At 40.8% G+C, this 22,255-nt stretch overlaps 2 protein-coding genes across 3 annotated transcripts in view; both read right to left on the bottom strand.

Moving 5' to 3' along the window:
* Positions 1–19,761, bottom strand: part of LOC143988320 (glutathione S-transferase 3-like) — a 127,626-nt gene extending 107,865 nt beyond the window's left edge. The window contains exon 1 of one of the 2 annotated variants that reach the window (XM_077487786.1): positions 19,703–19,761. The gene's annotated coding sequence lies outside the window, so the exon portion shown is untranslated. Of the gene's footprint in view, positions 1–19,697 lie in introns of both variants that reach the window. The other variant, XM_077487789.1, reaches the window with a different exon arrangement.
* The window catches only part of LOC143988322 (glutathione S-transferase 3-like), a 30,470-nt gene extending 10,647 nt beyond the window's left edge, over positions 1–19,823 (bottom strand). Inside the window, exons 1-4 of the mRNA XM_077487792.1 lie at positions 19,703–19,823; positions 8,829–8,925; positions 4,547–4,598; positions 2,203–2,335 (exon numbers count right to left, since the gene is read on the bottom strand). Of these exons, the coding sequence (XP_077343918.1) occupies positions 2,203–2,335; positions 4,547–4,598; positions 8,829–8,915 (272 nt within the window). The 5' untranslated portion in view covers positions 8,916–8,925; positions 19,703–19,823. The remainder of the gene's footprint in view (positions 1–2,202; positions 2,336–4,546; positions 4,599–8,828; positions 8,926–19,702) is intronic.
* Between the last annotated feature and the right edge of the window lie 2,432 nt (positions 19,824–22,255).

The raw sequence follows: 22,255 nt of genomic DNA on the forward strand, positions 1-22,255 counted from the left end.
TTGGCCCCTGCAACCTACTGTATAATCTTTCTGTAGTGGATGACATTTTGGACAAAATGTCATACGCATGTAAATTTAGTTTTTGCCTCAGAACAGTAGGGGTTATGAGGGTTAATTACGTAGGTAGGCCTTGACACCAGTCTGGCCGGGCTGTTTTGGAAGTTCTGCCTGGTCATGTGAGCAGTGAGGCATGAGAGAACCAGGCCTGGTTTGACGTTTTGAGTATCAACCTTCTCTGAACCAATCAGTGGGAGTGTCGGGCCCCGCTGGGGAGTCTGGGAAGGGGTACTTAAGATGTGGGGTCACGTGTTCAGGGAGAGGAGTTTGTGAGGCCCATGTGGTCTGTTCTGGTTCCAGGACTGGGGTAGCCCCGTGAGGGGTCGCGGTCACGGGGTGTTCGACATCCCGCAACATGTTCCTGTTAGAGGCCCCTAATAGACCTGCCTGGTCTGGGGTAGGGATGCATCTGTTCCCGAGTCACGGAACCGGCTGGTCCAAGGCACAGTAACTGAGGGAGGATTCAAGGTGTCTGGGTGTGCTCTCGGCTTGGAGAGTCACCACAGCTCGTGGAAGTAACCGGGGGAGGACTCTTTGGAGGAGGGCCGGCAAGTGGCATCCTGAGAAGTGCCTGGTTACTGAGTTGGGAAGGACATTGACAAATTCACGTTTTCCAGTACCATTGAGGAGACAGAGAACATTCCAGGTACTGAGGAAAAAGGCTCCTGTTCACCCTTAGTTACAACTTGTACACATTCATAGGATTGCTTCAAGTTTTGAGTCAATGTGCTGACTGCCATGATCTCTGGCTAGGGATCTGTTCAGCCTTGTAGTACCCAGCTGCGAGTGGCTACTCTCTGGGTGGAATTAGAGACTTTGCTAGACCTGCAGTTCAAGGTGCCTGAGTTGTTCACCCGTGCCCTCTGTTCCCATGAGAGACTGTTTTATTGTATGTTACTACTGCAAAATAAAACCTTTTAAAAAGGACTTTATTCGTGTCAGTGTTCAAGTTGTTGGGTATCAACCCTGGGAACCCCTAGACGTGGAAGAGCAGGCCAAGAGAAGGTAACTGGTAAGCCCAATAAGTCAAGGCCGCCCTGCAACGGTTATGGCCACTACATTTAAAAATCTGTGGTGCCTTATAGATGGAATAGGAGTGTCTAGTCAGTCAGCGTTCGGACCTTCCATGACAATGTTGTCATATTTTAATGGGTGTTTGATGGAGGTGTTTTTTCAGCTTTTGTTTTATTACCTTTTTGTAAGCAATCTTTTCAATACAAGTATTTTTGATCAAACCATGTGGCCCCCCAAAGGGGGAGATTACTCTTTTTTTTTTTTTTTTGAGTTAAGGTGCATGTCATGGTAAATAAATGTGATTGCGTTGTGTGTATTATGATGCACGTTGGCTTTTCATTCAAAATGCATTGCAACGTGAGTTTACATCCCATGATGATGCATGTTCCTGAACATTGACATATGTTTTAATGCATTTCCATTAATTTCAGTAGAAAATGTATCAGGGGTGAACTTAACCTAAAACTTATGAATGATAAAAAAAAATTTTTTAAATGTGTGTGGGTGTGTATATTAGACCATGGAATCCTAGTATAACAATATGGCACAGTTGAATTTATTACTATATGTTGTAATCGCATATGCGCTCATTGTACCACGTTTGTAAATGTAATACGTATTGTTTTAAAGAGGAAGTAAACCCTGATGAGTTTACTTCCTCTTTCATTCCCTGCAAAGGCAAAGCATAATGGACTACTATGCATCGCATAGTAGTCCATTATGTGTCACTTACCTGACACAGGAGCCAGCGAAGTCACCGCTGTCCCCTGTAGTCCGGAGCGTCCATCTTCTCGGTGGGGTCTCGCAGCTCCGCCGCTGTCATTCGGCGAAGCCGCAATGACGTCACTCCCGCACATGCGCACGGGAGCGACACGCGCGGCAGCTCCGTTGTTGGAAATGCCGCGCTCAGTGCGCCTGCATGCCGCTGTCTACGACGCATGCGCCGTAGACAGCGGTGCCTGTCTTCGGGCAAATATCTCCTAAACCGTATAGGTTTAGGAGATATTTCTTGGACCTACAGGTAAGCCTTAATCTAGGCTTACCTGTAGGTCAAAGTGGTTTGTAAGGGTTTACAACCACTTTAACTTTCTTTACATTTATACAAGTATGCCATGTTCAGTGAATACTTACAAAAGTCTTTCTTTTAAGTCCTTCCCGTATATGTTGTATTTTCCAGCTATGTATTTCAAGATGGCTTTTGATTGTACTAGTTTCAAGCCATCCATTTTCACCATTGGAACTTGCTGAAACAGCAAATCTCCACCTAGAATGTAGAAGAACAAGTGCTGAATGAGTAAATATGAGTCAAGCTGAGCCAAAGTCAATCACTCTGATATTTCCATTGCATCACACAAAGAATATGCTTCAATCAGCCCTCTAGAAAGGTACATGATTAGTACTGAGAGGTCCAGGGCCCAAGAGCAACAGGTCAGTGTCAGTGAAGTACCTACTGTCATGGCATAAACTAGCCTTGGCTTAAATCTCAACCTTGGGCTAACTTTAATATATACAACAAGACAGCATTGGTTGCAATGTTCCCCTTTAATTTGCAGGTGTCCCCTGCAGTTCTTTTTTACTAAAAGAAGTACTCAGTCTTCCATGCTGAATGACACCCGAGGTCACTCAACCTAGAGGACTGGGGAAAGATTGCGAATGAAGGGCACCCTGAACACAGTGCCTCGAACATTCAGTGCATTAATCTTCATCCAGGGACCGGGACCGCCCCATGACGAAAGAAGTTCCCCGGTGGGCCTGGTGTTGGTGAACTTAATACAGTATCATGTGGAGGATCTGAATTATAAGCTGAGGAGTGACATTGGTTATCATCCCAAATTATTTGAGGAATGTTAAATATTTATGATTGAGCACCAGCTTGCCCATCAGGCAGTCAATAGCAAAATAAAATATTAATTGAATCCAGATTTTTTCTATATTTCCGGCGTCAATTATATACCTCCCGCAGCTGTAGTATATTTTCAGTACATAGACATTTTATATTATTGTAAACAAAATTTCAAAGCTTTAAAAAATGTACTGTAACTTTAATCTACATATTGTGGTCATCAAGGTTTTAAATTAATTATTTAATCTAAGAGATGCAGGAGATATCATTGCTAACCTTTTAAAAATGCTCTTTACCTGGCTGTAATCCTGACCCGTGGGTCTGAATGCTTTCTAAGCCAGAGCCTGTATGCACATCAGAAACGTTTAAGGAAAGTACAAAAATTCTTATCTGCATACCTGCTCCGGGTTAATGAATATAAATATTGGCACAATAGAGCCATGGTGCTGGCATTTTCAAAAGTAAAAGTCAGTAGTGGAAACCTATTTTTACCGGTTTATCACTGATCAAAATCATATTTGTACAGCTTCAAAACATTGTTAAAAAAACAAGAAGTTCTATTTATTTGCTTTTAAAGTTATACTAAACTCTGGTTAAAAATTAAATATTTTGATTAAAGTATGTATTTTTAAAATAATACCTTCTATCGCTCTAAACCTCCAAATTATTATTTATTTATTTTTTTGCTGTTGTGATCTGATTTCCTGTTAAAGTGTGGCTACGTTTATTCCCATGGTCCCACTGTAAGTAGGAATGTAGCCACCCTCTTCCTCAAGGAGGACGTTACAAGGAGGCAGAAAAAAAAACAGTAATGCCCCATACACACGGTCGGACATTCCAACGTCAAAATCCGTCAGATTTTTTCTGACGGATTTTGGCCCAAACTTGTCTTGCATACACACAGTCGCACAAAGTTGGTGGAAAATCCGATCGTTCAGAACGAGGTGACATAGAACACGTACAACAGGACTATAAAAAGGCCAGTAGCCAATAGCTTTCCTCTCATAATTTATTCTGAGCATGCGTGGCACTTTGTGCATCGCAATTGTCTACACATCGGATTTTGTGGTCGGAAAATTTTATATCCAGATCTCAAACTGTGTCGGAAATTCCGACGAAAAAAGTCAGATGGAGCGCACACATTATTAGAATTTCTGACAACACAGTCCGATCGCACATTTTCCATCAGAAAGTCCGACCGTGTGTACAGAGACCATTTCAGGGAAAATAGATTACAAGTCTATTAAATAGTAGATGTGTACGGATTCTTTTTGGAGAAGAATGTTACTGTCAGGTTAACAATTGAGCAAAAGTAAAATGACATATGTGGCAGGCTACCAGCACATTACAGTCCCATGGGGTGTCTAGCCCCGGTGGGTGCAATCCTGGAACTTTAGTGCAGTATCCAGACCTGCTGCCTGTAGCCTGTCAAAGTCTGTAGCCGACTGAAATACGCTGCGTACCGTGTGGTACCTGCCTTTAGGGCCCTATGCTTTTAAGGACATTGGCTCTTTAATACATTCTTTATATTATTTACAATATTATTAAGTAACAAGGACACAGTTCAGAGTCTAACTTAGCCAAGTATTGTTTTTGCAAACATTGATAGGACGAAAAATAATAAATACGTACTCTTAAGCAATTTCTCATATTCCTCCTTTGTATCATATAGCTTCTCTTCAAACTGTAAAGAAAAAAAAAAATCAAGTCAGCAACATTGGTCAATAAAACCTTTGAGTATGCTGAGAAATGTCCGTTGATACCCAAGTACCCGTAATGCGAAATTAAAAAAAAGACTAGAACTTGTGGCCTCTACAATTTCCTCAAATAAATAAATGCATGAACAAACATAGAATGGTTTGAAGGGTAGGCTGTAAGTTAGCATGAACAATCCTCTCAAGTCTTTGGGCAATACCTGCCCCCTGTCAGGCCTCCTTGCCATTAAAGGCGGAGCTCCACCCAAAAGTGGAACTTCTGCTTATGCATTCCCCCCCCCCCCCCCCCCCGGTGCCACATTTGACACCTTTCAGGTTCTTGACAGGTTCCCTTCCCCACTTCCGGAAATGGCACCGTGGCAAAGTTTGACCCCCCTCCTCCTTCCTCTGCTGCCAGGCCAATTAGAAGGCGCAGCGCGCAGTAGGGATCTGGCTGTGAAGCCAAAAGGCTTCATTGCCCGGTTCTTTTACCGGCAAATGGTGGCGGCTGCACCTGACAACCGATATCAAGATTAGCTGGGGTGTCAGCATCGCGGGCTCGCTGCACAGGTAAGTGTCCATATATTAAAAGTCAGCAGATGCAGTATTTTTTGCTGCTGACTGTTAATTTTTTGTGGGGAGGGCAGACCTCCGCTTTAAGAATTCAAAAAATAAAAATAAAGTAATGAACTAGTACACCCTCACAATATTCCAGGTTTTGATTGCCTAACTATTAAATCTGAACACAGAACACACCATCAATTTTTTTTTTTTTTTTACTTGTAGTTGGATTCTATACATTTTTGGAAAGGGTGAGAAACAGAATTAAACTTGACTTCTTATTCTACATTGTCACTAAAACAAGAAGTGAAGGGAAATCCTAACTGGGGACCCATAGTAATAAAAGTCAGAAAGTTCTATCCTCCACCCCAATATAAAAAATAAAAATTTTTTTGTACTAGCCTTAAAATCCTCTTTCGAGTTCATGGACAAAGCTCTCTTAAAGTGGAGGTTCACACAAAAATTGAACCTTTTCGGAACCCTCCCCCCTTCCGGTGTCACATTTGGCACCTTTCGGGGGGAGGGGGGTGCAGATACCTGTCTAAGACATGTATTTGCACCCACTTCCGGGCATTGACTCCCACTGGAGTCTACACCTCTTCCCATCCCACAGCGCTGTCTGCTGGGACACACACGGGTCCCAGAGACAGCACGGACCATTTGGATTGTGCAGCGTGACTCGCAAATGCACGGTAGGGAACCTGGAAGTGAAGCCGCAAGCCTTCATTTCCTGATTCCCTTACCGAAAATGCCGGTGGCAGCATCCAAGGAGCGAGGGACGGTTCGGCCTCAGGTGCCGACATCGCAGGCGCCCTGGGCAGGTAAGTGTTCTTATTTTAAAAGTCAGCAGCAGCAGTATTTGTAGCTGCTGACTTAAAAAAAAAAAAAAAAAATTGCGGGACTTCTGTTTTAAAGTAGTTGTAAGCCCCATTAATGAAATTTTACCCAAGCACATCCATCTTTAGTGTTTACTTATCTCTCTCCAAAGCTCTAAGTGTCAAAAAGAAGGAAGGGGAAAGGTTTTGGACTTTAAATTAGGTATACATAATGCAAATGAATAATAGAAAGGAAGTTGGGATTTTGTTTTCTCTTTGGTGCCCTTTACAACCACTGTTGCCTATAGGTAAGCCGATAGCCTTTGTCTTGCAGGTTGTTTTTTGGAGAGTTTACAACCACTTAAAGGCCTTGTTCATATGGGCATACTACTACAGGAATGCATAGGTGGTTTGTGTATACCAATGCAGGCAGTCCCATTCATGTCCGTTGGGACACAGCAGCTGTAGGTGCATGACCCCAAACACAGACCTTCTGCATGAATGTCAGTTTAGGAGTAGCTCCTGTGTCTTAAATTACATGAATGGGAGAGCCTGTACGAGGATGTGTGGAAAACCTGTAGTTGAAATTCTCTGTTCTGATCCCCACTACCCCCACAGCTGTAATCTTCTGGTGCTTTGGGGGTTAATACAAGCCGAGAAACCTGTCACAGATGTTAAGAGGAACATTTTGAATTCCCTATGGCATTTTTTACAGTTGCTAGTTGAAGGGCCACTTGTGGCCACTCGTGCGTTCCACCGAACTTCTGATGTCACTTCTGGTTTCCCTCTGGCACAGAGAAACCGGAAGTAACGTCTTAACTCCAAGAACAAAGCACCGGCGGAAGTTGCTAGGTGTGATGGAATGCTCCACAAAGCAGGTAAAAATCCTGCAAATGAAGCGCTTCGTCTGCAATCTCATGATTGCATTGATGTGGTGCTTCCCATAGTGCACTGTGTCTGGCGCCCAAACACAGTGAACTTAAAAGGACATTTTTTTCTATTTTCTTTTTTTTTTTATGTTTTACTTTTTTTTACTGCTGGGGGAGGGGGGAGGGGATTCTACCAGGGGGGGGAAAAGGAAACTAAAACAAGGCTTTTTTTCTTGTTCGTTCACCAACCCGATGAACTGGCTGAATTTGGATCCCTGCTTCAAGTAGAGAAAATGAGGCCCTAACGCCTTTACACTTGGCCAGCCTTTCTCAACCTTTTCAACACCTTTTGTGGTCTCAGGGAACCCCTGCTAAAAATGACTATATCTACAACTCATGATATATTCATGTGATGGTCAGTGGAAAGAATGCTCCTTACACTTGTGGTCATTGTGAAGAATTACCCCCTTACAGATAGCTAAAAAGTTCAATGATGTCAGTGGGAACTTTTCTGAGAGGCATAAATTGCTCATTGCTCAAGGAAGCCCTAGTTACCTCTGGAGGGACCTTAGGATTCCATGAAACCCTGGTAGAGAAACTCTTGCACTAGGCTGAGCTCTTCTGGAAGTCAGGCGGTTTAGTCACCAGCAGTGGTGACCCCTAGGCTGAGCTTTAATTTAGTAACTAGTATGTCCTACTCCTGTATTATAAACCAATAGTGAACTGAGAAAGCCTTGTCTGTTGATGAACAAAAAAGGAAAAAATAAATAAAAGTTTCATTTTTTGCTTCTGTAGAAATCAAAGAAATGTTACAAATTAATTTATTCCACCTGAATGTAAATAAGGAATCATATGATACCAATAAGTAATCCTGTGAAGCAAAATCAAGTATATTGATGCATTAGGCACATAGCTCTAGCTTTCATGTTATGATTGGGATGATTTCCCATCACACACACACACACTAATTGATTTTTAAAGGCACATTATCAGACCAATATCCAGGGCTTGAGTCCTGTGGGAATGTGTGGGAACGGCGTCCCTGCACTTTTCTCACAGCGGGAATGCCGTTCCCTTTGCAGGACTAGAGCCGCCTCTGCGGTCCACAGCGATCTACCCATCGACCACCGACAGCTGTCGCCTGACGGGTAGATCGAGATGCATGCAGAGTAGCGCAGGAAGCATCTGTCTGTAGTAAATTTTCTCTCATGTCACGCAGCGCTGCTCACTCCCCGGTGGCCCACTCTTCTCGTCTATCCCCAATGGCTTGTGACATCATCTGGGATAGACAGGAAGATTTTTGCCCCAGTCCAGCCCTGGAGCCGAACCTTCACTAAGCGGTGATCCCCAGCATCGCTGCATATTGAAGGATGGTGTCCTGCCTTCCCTCGGTCCTCCTCCTCCAGCAACCGCGGCTATACTATACAGGACCGCGCCTGCCAATCTGCAGCGCTAGATCCCGCTACAATACTGTCATTGGCTGCTAGAACCGCCATTGTCCTAACAACCAATGACATCACCTGTGCTCCCTGCCCTCATCAGCAAGTTCCTCCACCCAGCTTTTGCCCCCATGCAGCATGCTCCTTCGTCAAGGACTTATCCAGGTACACGTTTTTCTACTTTGTGATGGCTCAGTCACAACTCTGATGGGGAACTCTGGGGACACTCTGATGGGGGGGGGGCTCTCTGATGGAGATACTTGCTCTCTGATGGAGGGCACTCTGATGGGAACACCTGCTCTCTGGTGGAAGGAATAGTCCCCCATCATTGGGAGGAATCGAACGAGGGAAAGATCATCACCCATTGTGGTGATTATTCTGTTAGTTTGACAAGTTAACTTATTTTGTTTTTGTAAACTGGCACTTTACAATAAATGTTGCACTGTATTTTCTGTGAAATATATATGCATATGAGCGTATGATTTATTTATTTTTTATGAAATGAAAATTTAGACAACTATTGAGATTACACCAACCTCGACACCAACTGCAGCAAGTGCCCAGCGGATAGACTCCATTTTCCCCCTTCCATTGAAGTAGTAAAGCACTGGTTTATCAGACATGATTGCAGTTCTAGATTAAAAAAAATATATAAACAGTCATGAGAAGCTTACATAATATTCATTTGATGCAAAATCCATATGAAATTAAAGTAAATGTAGAGTCTTTTCAATGTTCTTGCTATGCCGCGTACACATGACCGGACTTTCCGGCAGACTAGGTCTGACAGTCTTCCCGACTGACTTTTGGCGGAGTTCCGATGGACTTTCCGAATGAACGGACTTGGCCACACACAATCACACCAAAGTCCAACAGATTTGAACGTGATGACGTATGACCGGACTAGAATAAGGAAGTTCATAGCCAGTAGCCAATAGCTGCCCTAGCGTTGGTTTTCGTTCGTCGGACCTGCATACAGGCGAGCGGATTTCTTGATAGGAACCAGTTCAGCCGGAAAGATTTATAACATGTTCTATTTCTAAAGTCCATCTGATTGTTTGACAGCAAAGGTCCAATGAAGCCCACACACACACTATCGCATTGTCCGGCGGATTCGTTCTGTCAGACCTTTGCTGTCGAAAAGTCCAGTTGTGTGTACATGGCATTAGAGTAACATACAAGAAAAAAAAAAAAAGTGTGCTTGTCAGTGTTACACAGAGATTGTGCTTTAAGCCTAATACACATGATGAGAATATAAGATGGATGATCGTCCTTTTCTTGCATGCTAGCCTCAACCAATAGGTTACTAAAGTTAGGAAAATTTTCATACGACAGAATACAACTTTAGAAGGACATATATAACCTGTTGTATTGTATTCTTTAATTTCCAAGCATACATGGTCCTGTTTTCAATTTTTTTAGAATACTGTACTGATTCAAGAAAATCGTTTGTTCTGGTATCATACAAGAAAACATTTTGTGTTGTCCCTTCGCATAATTTTGCATGAACTCATGATCGGCTCTTGAAAGCCGAGTACTAACGATCAGATTATCCTATGATTGCTTCGAAAGCTGTATTTTTCATCCTATTTTCTCATTGTGTGTACTAGGCATAAGTGCTCCATCCCATAATTTAAAACCATTGAATCAACCTATTGAAAACATTGCCCTTTCTATGTGACTGATATCTTATCTCAACAATAAAGAGAACACTACAATGACTTATGCTGAGCTCCCTCTAGTGGCTTATCTACAAATCTCCATATTTAATACTGTAATAAATTTACAGATGAGCCAGCAATAGCAGTAAAAGGAAACATTATTGCAAAATTCCAGAACAATATTTTGTAAATGGAGGGGAGAGAGAGGGAGAGGGAGAGGGAGAGGGAGAGGGAGAGGGAGATTAAAGCGGAGGTTCACACAAAAATTGATCCTCTGCTTTTTGGAAACCCTCCGGTTTCACATTTGGCACCTTTCAGGGGGAGAGGGGTGCAGATACCTGTCTAAGGTAGCTGCACGGCTATCCAGATACATCTTTTCTACTTCCCCTTTCACTGTTAATGCAATTGGCCACACTCAGTATTCGCCGGGCGTGCCGCATTTGTACTTCCCTGGGGCACACAGAGGTGTCCCAGGTATTTTACAGTCCCATAGTACATACAACAAAAAAAAATTAAAAAAATGTCATACGCCGCAGAAATGTTCGGGTTTGGCTCAACGAAAAGGTGGCAACCCTAGCTGGAGGGCCGCCAGTTTGAGACCCCTGGTCTAACAGGAAGTCAGACCCGCAAAACAAAAAATAGGAATTTGGAGTTTTGGAGGAGGCTAAGAGCAACTGAAGGTGCATAAATACTTGAGTTAAAAAAATAAAATAAAAATACGTATTTGAAAAAAAATCTTTTTTTTGGCACTTTAACTTGTATATGTTATGGTTTGATTACTAAAATAGGACTTCTTTCAAGGTTAAACTGAAACTAAAAAGAGAAAAGTTTAAATCAGCAATTTTTGCTAGAAAATTACTTAGAACCCCCAACTATTATTATTAATATATATATATATATATATATATATATATATATATATATATATATATATATATATATATATATATATATATATATATATATATATATATATATATATATATATATATATATATATATATATATATAAAGAGACCCTAGAGAATAAAATGGCAGTCTTTGCAATATTTTATGTCACACTGTATTTGCGCAGTGGTCTTTTAAAAGCAACTTTTTGGGAACAAATACACTTCAATGAATAAAAAAAAAAAAAACTGTAAAGTTAGCCCAATTTTGTATAATGTGAAAGATGATGTTACGCCGAGAATCATGAGAAGATTGTGATCTATATTCCAAGCAAAAAAAAAAAAAATTGTGATTCTTATTTTATCCAGAATCGTGCAGCTCTAGTCCTGACATCTGTAAGATGGAGAGAATGGAACTGGGTGCCAATATAATGCAACTCCAGCTCGCATGCACCACTTTCAGGGTGGAAACACACTTTCATAATTGGGTGCATTACAGTAAGGAAATTCAGCTGCAGCACACATGCACTACAGCACACCACAATGGTAACACATGGTTGTGGTGTGCTGCATAGGAAAAAAAATGTTACATGGCTGTGTTTTGGTTTGTTCCTTTGAATTGAGCAGCCCATTCAAAATTAATAGGCAGCCTTAATGCAACAAAAGCTAATGCTTGATTACATGTGTTAAAGTGATTGTAAATGATCACCTTGTAAAACGGCCTATTCCATCTAAATTATAAATGAAAGGAAAAACATTTTTGTATAGATATTAAAAAAATTATAAATACATTTTTTCACTTTTTCTTTTTATAAGTGATCACATTCCCTCTGTTCTCAGCTGCTTATGAGCTGGGGGGAAGAGAAGCAGCAGCACACTGAGCTTCCCCGTGAATGGCTGTGCAGTGGGAGTGTGTCAGGACAAGTCTGATCATTGGAGGAGAACACACTGAGTGATGCTGGTAACATGTCTGTTTTCATCTCTGGGACAGAGGAGGTGGTCTCGGTGATGAAGCAGGCATCTGGGTCAAAAATCAATCAGGATGAGATTGAGGTTTTCTGGATGGGAAAGGAAGGTGAAGGCTTTGAGCTACTGGACGCCTTCCCAGAGCCCCAACAGGAAATGAAAGTTTTGGGCATCAAATTTGGTCCCGGCGATTATGGCCTTGCAAATTGGGGTGAACATGCTACAAGATGCCAATGCAAAGGTTGCCAGCTGGAAGGATTGGAAACCCTTTTACGGGGAAAGAATTGACCCGATTAAAAAAAAAAAAAAAAACACTTACCTGATCCCAGTATTTCTGTATGTTAGCTTTGTCTGTGTTTTGCCAGTGTCTCTCTATGCCAGAATTTACAGCCGTTTCTTCCACCTTGTATGGGGAAACAGACTGAATCTCATTAAGAGGTCTGTAACCTACCGTCCCGGGCAGATGGGTGTCCTTGCTATGGTCAACCCAGTGTTATTCTTTTCTCTGATGTTTTTGAAACATCATTTTGGTAATATGCTGGCAGAGTAACCACCTAGGTTGGTTGGTATTTTTGAGTCCTGTTTTTGGCCTTTTCAGCAGAGCTGGGCGAATGGTGGGCCAGTGAAGAGCCTGAGGGTCCGACATGGTGGGCGCCAAGCTTACGTTGCCCCATGCCTAAAAATGCATCGGCAGTGGTGAATGACAGAAAAGGAAATTAATTCTCTTCCTAGGAAGGCCCTGGAGAGGAATGTTGAATCTGCCTTTGGCGAGTCAGTGGCCTTGAGGGATTGCCCAGGACCTATTATGAGGGAGGGTTTGCGTTTGATTAATCTGAAGAGAATGCTACTAGTACTCTAAAGTTTTGGGATTTGGCCTGGTGTTTGTTCCATGGAAGACTCTATGTGAAAGGCATCCTAAAGCATCACTCTGTAGAGAACCATGGTTGTCCAAGAGTGGAGTGTGGTGGGGTGGAGGAAATGATATACCATTTCTTGTTTCAGTGTAGAACCTTCAATGTAGAAGGTTATAAGCAGGTGGGTGGGGCTCTGGGTATCCCTTTCCTTTCCCACTTTTGTTAGGCAGAGTGGTCATACAGAGTCCTAGGTGGTGGTGTTGAGGTGGTGGTGCACAACATTCTGGGAATATTCACGGCCTTGAGAAGGGACAGGTGGTGGCTGGGGGCCTGGACAAAGGTGTGGAGGAATGTCAGATCCCCGTAGTTGAAAAAAAGGCTACAAGCATGGGTTAAATTAAATTTCTTAACCTGAGGGTGTGTTTAGGTTGAAGTAGGGCTGTTTTTTGCAGAATTTAATAAAAAAAAATTTTTTGTATATTTATGTTATTTTTGAAAAAAAGTAAATTTATTTTATTATATATATATATATATATATACACAAAAATCACTGTGCATTCTCCTGCTTATTAGTGTGGTCAGTTTTAATAGGGACTGGCAGGATCACCTGGGATTTCACATAAAGGAAGCAATACAAAGAGAACAGGATACTTTCTTGTACAAATACATGGTACAGCAGGCGCATATCAGAAATATGAAATTTTGGGGTAACAAACGCTTTAAAGAGGTTGTAAACCTCTAAAAAAAAAAAAAAAACCTGCAAGACAAAGGCATAATGAGTTAATATGCATCACATACTATCTCATTATGAAATACTTATCTCAGAACAATGCTCTGAATCGGCGTCAGCACTCCAAGTACACGACCGACATCTTCCATCTGAGTTATTTCTGGGTTTGTGGCTCTGGTGCTCTGATTGGCCAGAGTCGTAATGGCGTCACTCCCGCGCATGCACGCAGGAGCCACCGGTCACGGCACAGGCCCTCAAGAAATGGCACCAGTGGCCCATTTCTTCAGTGCACATGCACAAGTTTAGGAGATCTTCACAGTATCTACAAATAAGCCTTGTTATACCTTTAGGTAAAAGTGCTGTAACAGAGTTTACAATAGGGGTGTTGCTAGGTCTGCAAAACATCTGGGGCTAGAGCCCATAGCAGCAGTCACCAACCATGTTTGCAGGCCCACGGCCACGGGGGGGGGGGGGTTGGGGGCACGCCGGTAATGTGCCACTGACTTCTCTCCTCTCCTCCGCCTGTCTCGTGCAGCCAGCCCGCCCACCACAGCAGCCATGACCCTGCGACAAGAGACTCGGGGCTATGGGCCCCAGATTTTGGGTTATAGCCACCCCCTAGCAATGCCCCTGGTTTACAAACACTTTAACGCAGCACCCAGAAAGGGAGAGCAGCGAATCCAGGCAAAAAAAAAAAAACTTGACTTAAAAAAAAAAAAATAAATAGCTGTGAATGTATTTTTAGGGAAGCTTGTCTAAACGAATTTGGTTAACACCAGTTTAATTTAGCTTAGGTTAGGATTAGATTGCCAGGTTGAAATAAAGAAAAGAAAGTGTGCACGAGATATCTAATTCGGCCACCACATTTAAAGACTGGTACATTGCAATTCTTGGTTTAGATATGCTTTAATTTCTCACCACCTTCATGTGGACTGACACTCACATTTTGTATATCTTTCTATTATGTGCCTGCTTTTCCTTTATATTTGTATAATTTATAGCTGCCTATAGTCCCACTATAAGTGGATAGGTCAATTTACTGAAAAAGTGCAAGTTGACCTTGATTCAAAACAGTAAAACACATACATCAGCATACCTACAAAGACCTATGAAATCTTACCTGGCGCATTGCTGCTATCAATCATTGTCCTTGAACAGTAGCAGACTTGTATTGGGTACTGACATTTGACCAATTGCACAATGAAATATTTCTCAATGCAGATGGAGCATGGAACTTGGATGTTGATCATGTTTGCCAATTGATAATGGAAAGATAAGCAGCACTCAAACCCAAAACAAAAAAAACAAAAAAAATAGAAAAACTATTTTCACCAGTCTGCCCAATTGATAGTTAGTGAATGGGCTTCAGACTTCGTCAAACTCAGTATAAGTTCAGGTGCTTTGTGGAAAAAAAAATGTCTTGAATGTGAGATACTTTTCTGTAAACTCACTTTAAAGCCGAGAACAAAAAATTATGTATCACAGCTTACCAGTCTGTAGATGTGGCAGAAAAATAGAAGTGTAGACTACTCCATAAGATCTAACTCAAAACTAAAATTAGAGTCCTTCAAATTGCTTTATAGACAAAAAATGAGCCACTACACATTCTCTATACAAGTTTATTAGTAGACGTTTATTAGTAGAAGTATTTTTAGAAGGTGGGCTTACCAGTTGGATGTACAGAAAAACACTCATACTGCCCTAGACAGCTGTCTCATGCCAACCACATATATTCATTCATTTCTTCACTGGAATTCACAGATTATTTCATCGTTTTGATCACACCTATAGCAAATTGGTTTTTGCCATCATTTTGACCCCATTAGACTACTTGTATAGCATTGAATTAAAAAAATTGAAAAATTTGGTTTGGGAATAAAAATAATTTCAGCAAGCAATAAACCAAGTGGTTATTTCTCCTGACGTCAACATTTATCTTCATCATTATTAAATTGTATGTCAGGATAAAAAAATAACATGCAGTGCTCTTCTGCAATACATGCACATTTCACCATGTTTTGTCCCTTTAAAGACCCTACAAGTACAGAAATATACCTGCTGCATAGCTCCAATCTGTCCCTCATTTGGAAGGACTGTCCCTCTTTTGAGGCCAAATCCATCCGTCCATCAGCCTTGGTCATTCCTCTCTTTGGTCTGATATGTACACCTCCATTCAAAATTTACTACTTTACTATCAAAAGTTTTATGTGGCACCAAAATTGGTATCCAATCATATTACTACATTTATTGTTTTAAAAGCCAATATACTGTAATTGGGGAAAAAAAGAATATTAAAAAAGGCATTGTATGGTTTAGCCAATCAATTTCTGCATATTAGATCTTTATGGTCTGTTTAACCAGGTCCATGGCGAGGATGTGTTCTTCCCCCTATCTAGTGTGTGCTAAAAAGTGTTCTTTATCGTTTCAGAAAGTTAGGAGGTATGCTGTTGATCAGCCAGAAATGCACTACATTCATAAATCCTGTTGTGGACTGACTGCACATGGTATTTTGTGGACTGAGTGGCGTCAGCCCTGCCCAGTTTTCCCTTGACAAACTACCCAGACCCTTCCACCCCACAACATTATGTAATGCAAGATAAGAACTAGGGGACTAATTATTCTCCTTGGGATAACACAGGACTTAGGCACTGAAGTTCTGACTTGATTGAGGACAGATTAATGCCCCATACATACAATCGGACATTCCGACCACAAAATCCGTCGCATTTTTTCCAGACGGATTTTGGCCAAAACTAGTTTTGCATACACGCGGTCGCACAAAGTTGTCGGAAAATCCGATTGTTGGGAACAAGGTGAGTTTCATAAAGTACGACGGGACCACATAGAGGCCCGTAGCCAATAGCTTTCGTCTCCAAATTTTTTCTGAGCATGCGTGGCACTTTGTTCGCCTGAATTCTTTACACACGATTGGATTTTGTTGTCGGAAATGTTTTAATCCAGCTTTCAAACTCTTTCCGTTGGAAATTCTGATGGAAAAAGTCCCATAGAGACCTCACAAGATCGGATTTTCCACCAACAGAATCTGATCGGACTTTTTCCGTCGGAATTTCCGTCCGTGTGTATGGGGCATTAGACATGTCTAAATCTCCCTTACCTCTGAAGCCCAATCCGCATTTGGATCATTCTCCATAGGCTACTGACAGGCAGTGAGGAAGCAATACCCCATTCTTGCCTACTAATGTGCTGAAACAGTGTGCATTGCACTGTTATGGGGGGGGGGGGATTTGTGGCACTCCCCTATTTACTTGAGTGTATAGCATTCATTGGGCTAGTCACCAGCTGATACGGGTAAACTTTGCTACAGGTGCCATGCTTTGCACCCTCAGCATGTAAACACCCCATCCGCTGCCTATTGCAGCTTAAGGGGGTGCAGTTGGCAGGCAACAAAAATGGGGTTCAACCACACATTTTTGCTGCCCCCCCCCCCCCAACCACACATCTAAATGAAGCCTAGCAGGTATTTCTTGCACTTATTGGATGGCTATAATAAAGCGCTTTCTATGGTATAATTAACAGACACGAAATGAGTAAATATGAGAAGTTCATTGTTAGGGTTTATATATACTTTATGGGCACCTTTACACCTGTGCTATATGATTCGGAGTTTTATGTGCAGGATACCATGTATTAATATGTGTTGTGTTTAGGCAGTCCATTTATTTTTAATTAGGCTGCCATCACACGGCAATATACCCAAAACTAAATGTGTCCTTTTTTTTTAAAACACACTGCACAACAACACACAGATGGTACCCATTTGTGAATTGTGGAGTGCTGCAACCCACATGGATTGAGGGGCTTTTGAAAGCTAAGTAGGTCTGCCATTTAAAATTAAATAGAAATGCACAGCACCATTGATTGTGTGATACTGTGTATTGTGGTAATGCATGTTTTACAGCCTGTTACTGCAAGGAGCAGACGCAAAGCCAGCCTTGAGTCCATCCACATGGGCGCTTACACATGCTGCGATTTCCAGTAGCAAGAATCTGAGGATTCCTTCCTACAGCTAGAATAGACAGGTAGAACTGGATGGACTATGGTCTTTATTCAACCTTACCTGCTATGTAACTATGTAATGGCTGCGACCTCTGCGCCCATATAATGCAATGACAGGCTGTTGTGACTGTTCGCACAGCCAGCAATTACCTGCAGTGATTTTGGCTGGATGCATTTTGTGTGCATCCACCATGACCAGTGCAGGTAATTCCTGGCTGGGCAAACAGTCACAAATAGCTGTGCCCGCCAGCAGCCTGTTATTGCATTTTGTCGGCTCAACTAATCATACACCCTGACTCCTGTCTAATCTGCAGATTCTTACCACTTTTAATTGCAGAATGTGAATGGACCGTTAACCCCTTCAGCTCCAGAAAGGTTTTACCACCTTCATGACCAGACCATTTTTTGCCTTGTGGCACTGCGCAAATTTAACTGACAATTACGTGGTCATGCAATGCTGTACCCAAACTAAAGTTAGATAATTTTTTTCACACAAATAAAGCTCTTTTGGTGGTATTTGATCCCCTTTTGGTTTTTTATTATATAAAACGAAAAAAAAAAAAAGACTGACAATTTTGAAAAAAAATGACTTTCTGCTATAAAACATATCCCATAAAAAGTTTAAAAAAAGAACATCTTACAAAAGGTTGATGAAAATGTACTATATATTCTGCTACATGTCTTTAGTAACAAAAATCCTAATAAATGTATATTTATTGGTTTGTGTGAAAGTTATAGCTTCTACAAACTATGAGAGAATATAGATATATAGATTTAGATATATATACACATACACTGGCATTTTTTCTAAACTAGTAATGGCAGCGATCAGCGACTTATGAGATTACAATAATGTGGCAGCCAATCTGACACTGGGGAGAACTAACTAACTGCCAGCAGACAATCATTGGCCAAGACTCGGTGATGGTCATGTGCTGCAACGAATCACAGCACAGCCGGGCCAGCACACTTGCGTGTGTCCCCTGCCAGAGCACTTAAATCGTGTACTAGGTACGTGATCTAGCGCAGGGAGGTCGCTTTGCTGCCATAATGCAGTTGGCAAGCAGTTAAAGTTTTTTTTTTTTTTTTTTAACTGACAAAACATGGAATTATTACCGATGGAGCACATTTTTTACTGGTAACCTGAGAAATTACAGAACTCCTATTGAAAACTAGCAAAGGGAATGTTTGAACAGTATAAACATGATGTGGAAACACTAACAATACCTATAAAAATGTAGTTTGCTTGATTTACACTTAAAAAGTCAACCCAGCATGAAATTATCTGCCCCTGATATTTACTGGCAGTCGTAAATAAATCACAGATTTTTACAAACTGTCAGTAAATTTACTGGCAGTTGGCAACCTTTTTCAAAAACTTTGCAATGGACATTTGTAAATCAATTAAAATGTTAGTTTAGTGGATTTAAAAGAAGAGAACGACAAACATATAGACAGGCTCACAAAACTCTGGTAATCGTAATACATTTTTAGCACTTACTTTTTTCCCATTGGTTACAGGCTGTTAGCAAAATATTAGAATAACAGTGTTGTTAACAAACCTGACAAAGTCTATCAGGCAAAGAGAGGCCTGAACTGATACATAACTACTAAATATCAATGTTGGTTTCTTAATTCTGACTCAGCTGCATTATACAGTATATCCAGAGGGATGTGTTCTATGTGCTCATAGAGAACACTTTAATTACAGAGCAAAGGGGGTTATTTACAAAAGGCAAATCCACTTTGCACTACAAGTGCACTTGAAAGTGCAGTTGCTGTAGATCAGAGGGGTAGATCTGAAATGAGTGGAAGCTCTGCTGATTTTATCATTCAATCATGTGCAAGCTAAAATGCTGTTTTAAATTTTCCTTGCATATCCCCCTCGGATCTACAGCGACTTTACTTCCAAGTGCACTTGCAGTGCAAAGTAGATTTTCCTTTAGTAACTAACCCCCAAGGTGTACTTCAGATGAGCTATGTAGGTTCATCTCTATGTAACCGTTCATCTCTATGTAACGGATCATCTCTATGTAACGGATCATCTCTATGTAACATCACACTTGTAATTTGGGATATACTGCAAATTCTGTGTATTTTAAAAAAATCCAAAATTAAAGGCAGCTGCCAATAAAAATGTGTACATAAAAGATACACATGATATTATATACACATAGTAGAACAGAAGGATACATGCAAACTCTAGTAAATTAGCAATCTGCAATTACAAATTTTCTAGTAAAAATTCTTTCTTTTTTTTCTTTCTTTCTTCTTGCAGTAAAAGTCTTACCCTACCTCCAGACAAAAGGAAGCCCAGCAATTCAGATATCAGTGACCCTCTGCTCACACACTAAAGACACAGCTGCCTTTGTATAGTATTAACACATGGGGGGAGGGGTCTGTCCTACCAATCCCATTGCTTGTTTTTTTCTGGATTTGCATGTTTCAGGAAAGCACATAGATTCCTTGAGTTTTTTTAAATTTTCTGAGTAATACATAAAAAAAAATGATGGTGGGAGGGGTAGAGTAAAACTGGTAATAGTTTAGTAGAGATCGCATGAAAAAACAGCGGAAAAAAATACCAAAAAAATTCTCTCCATCAGTTGTGGAGAACAAAATTTTCACCCTTTATATACAAAATACAGCAGCTTCTTCCTATGGATGTGAGGGTGATTTGGTGTGATATCTGTCACTTCATTGATCGCTAGTGTTTGTTTGGGCAGATCTGATTGTCTAGGCGGGTGTCCCTTTCCCCCCTCATCCATATAGCTCTCCTGAAGCCATGCGCTCAGTGGTGTAGAGCAGGGGTTCCCTGTAAAGAGGAGTAGTTAAATCCTGGGTGCAGAGTTCTTCAAACACATCCAAATATGGCACTGCATGTAGCAGTATGCCCTTTTTTTTTTAAATACATATTATGAGTTTGTATTGTATTTGTTTGTATTGTGATGGATAACGTTCATAGCATTTTTATTTCATGCTATAAACGTTATCCATCTGGTAAATGCTGCGTGACAAATAAACCATTCACGCATAATAATATACTTCCAAATGCAGACGGCACCACTGACATCTGCAGGCATAACGGAAACATGTAGAGAAGAGGGAGGGCTGCCTTTGCTGATCTCCTTTTGAAAATGCTTTTTGTCACGTTGATATGCTGACCCAATGGCCTCAATAACTAAAGTTAAAATTTTGCTGTGGATGATGAGCTCTTCCTTTAGGTCAGAGATATGCAATTAGCGGACCTCCAGTTGTTGCAAAACTACAAGTCCCATCATGCCTCTGCCTCTGGGTGTCATGCTTGTGGCTGTCAGAGTCTTGCTATGCCTCATGGGACTTGTAGTTCTGCAACAGCTAGAGGTCTGCTAATTGCATATTCCTGCTTTAGGTAGTATACTAATGAAAAAAAAGGTATAATAATGGCTGGAGCATTTTTTAGCCACTTGACTTCGAGGAGATTTAACCATCTTCATGACTAGGCCATTATTTGCTATAAAACTAATTTATCTTGTAATTGCGAGGTCACGCAACGCTGTACCCAAACAAAATTTGTATCATTTTTTTTTCACACAAATAGAGCTTTTTTTTTAGTGGTAATTGATCGCCACTGAGTTTTTATTTTTATTTTTTGTGATATAAACTAAAAGAGAATGAACATTTTGAAAAAAATACCAATATTTTCTAATTTCTGTTATAAAACATATCCAATAAAATCTAATTTCTTCATAAATTTAGACATGTCTTTGGTAAAAAATAAAAAAATCCCAGTGAGTGTACTGTATATTAATGCCAAAATGTATTTTGCTACATGTCTTTGGTAAAAAAAAAATATATCACAATGAGTGTACTGTATATTAATTGGTTTGTGTGAAAGCTATAGCATCTACAAAGTACTATGGTATATATATATATATATTTGAAAATTGATCAATCCTGATGTGCTGATGGACTATAACATTTCTTGAGGTCTTAAATGGCAGGACAGTACAAATTACCCCCAAATTACCCCATTTTGGAAAGTAGATAGATTGAAACATTTAGTAAGAGGTATGGTGAGTTTTTTGAAGATGTAATGAAAAAAAAAAGTTAAATAATTTTTTATTCAATTTTTTTTTAACATGTTCTCATCAGAGTAGTTCAGTGGCACTATAGACTGCACTACTCTGGGGGTGATCAGGGATTTTTTTTTTTTACATTTTGATTGCTGTTACAATAATGATCACTGTAACAGCAATGTTTTGAACTGTCATGTTGAATTTAAAATGGCTGTGATTTAGTGATCTGTGACTACAGCTATCACATAGTACAGGGTGCTGTGATTGGTCCAGGTACCATGTGATAGCTGTGGGCCACTCACATCATCACTCAATAGGAAACACAGCTGTTATGATCATGTGGACACAGTGGTTGTGAGAGTGGCATGCTGTGCACCCCTCACCCGGAACAAGCTGGATCACATACATGTACATGATCCAGACTGCCCATGCTGGCTGCCCACAATAAATGTAGTGTGTCAGGTCAGTTAGTGGTTAAAGCTGAAATTGAAGTATGCATATTTTTGCATAGTCACAGTGGTTCAGCTTGGACCAATGAAAGTATGGATGTGCGATACTTCACTGATTCTCTCAGAAACAGAAAATCACTGTAGTATGCAGAACTACTACAATGCTCGCAGCTAGCTTCTAGGTCCCATGCTCAGCACCAGCACCATTCAGAAAATATCTCCATAAATGCAAAGTGTTCTCTGATTAGACGAAGCTCGGATTATGATGCCACTTTTATTCTTTAAAGGATTATTTCATCATTGCAGAAAAAATGTAAAAGTGAACTAACACCATACACCCTCCC

The sequence above is a fragment of the Lithobates pipiens genome, unplaced genomic scaffold (assembly GCF_037356315.1).
Source record: "Lithobates pipiens isolate NorthernLeopardFrog02 unplaced genomic scaffold, aLitPip1_a1.2 Scaffold_18, whole genome shotgun sequence".
Taxonomy (NCBI): Eukaryota; Metazoa; Chordata; class Amphibia; order Anura; family Ranidae; genus Lithobates; species Lithobates pipiens.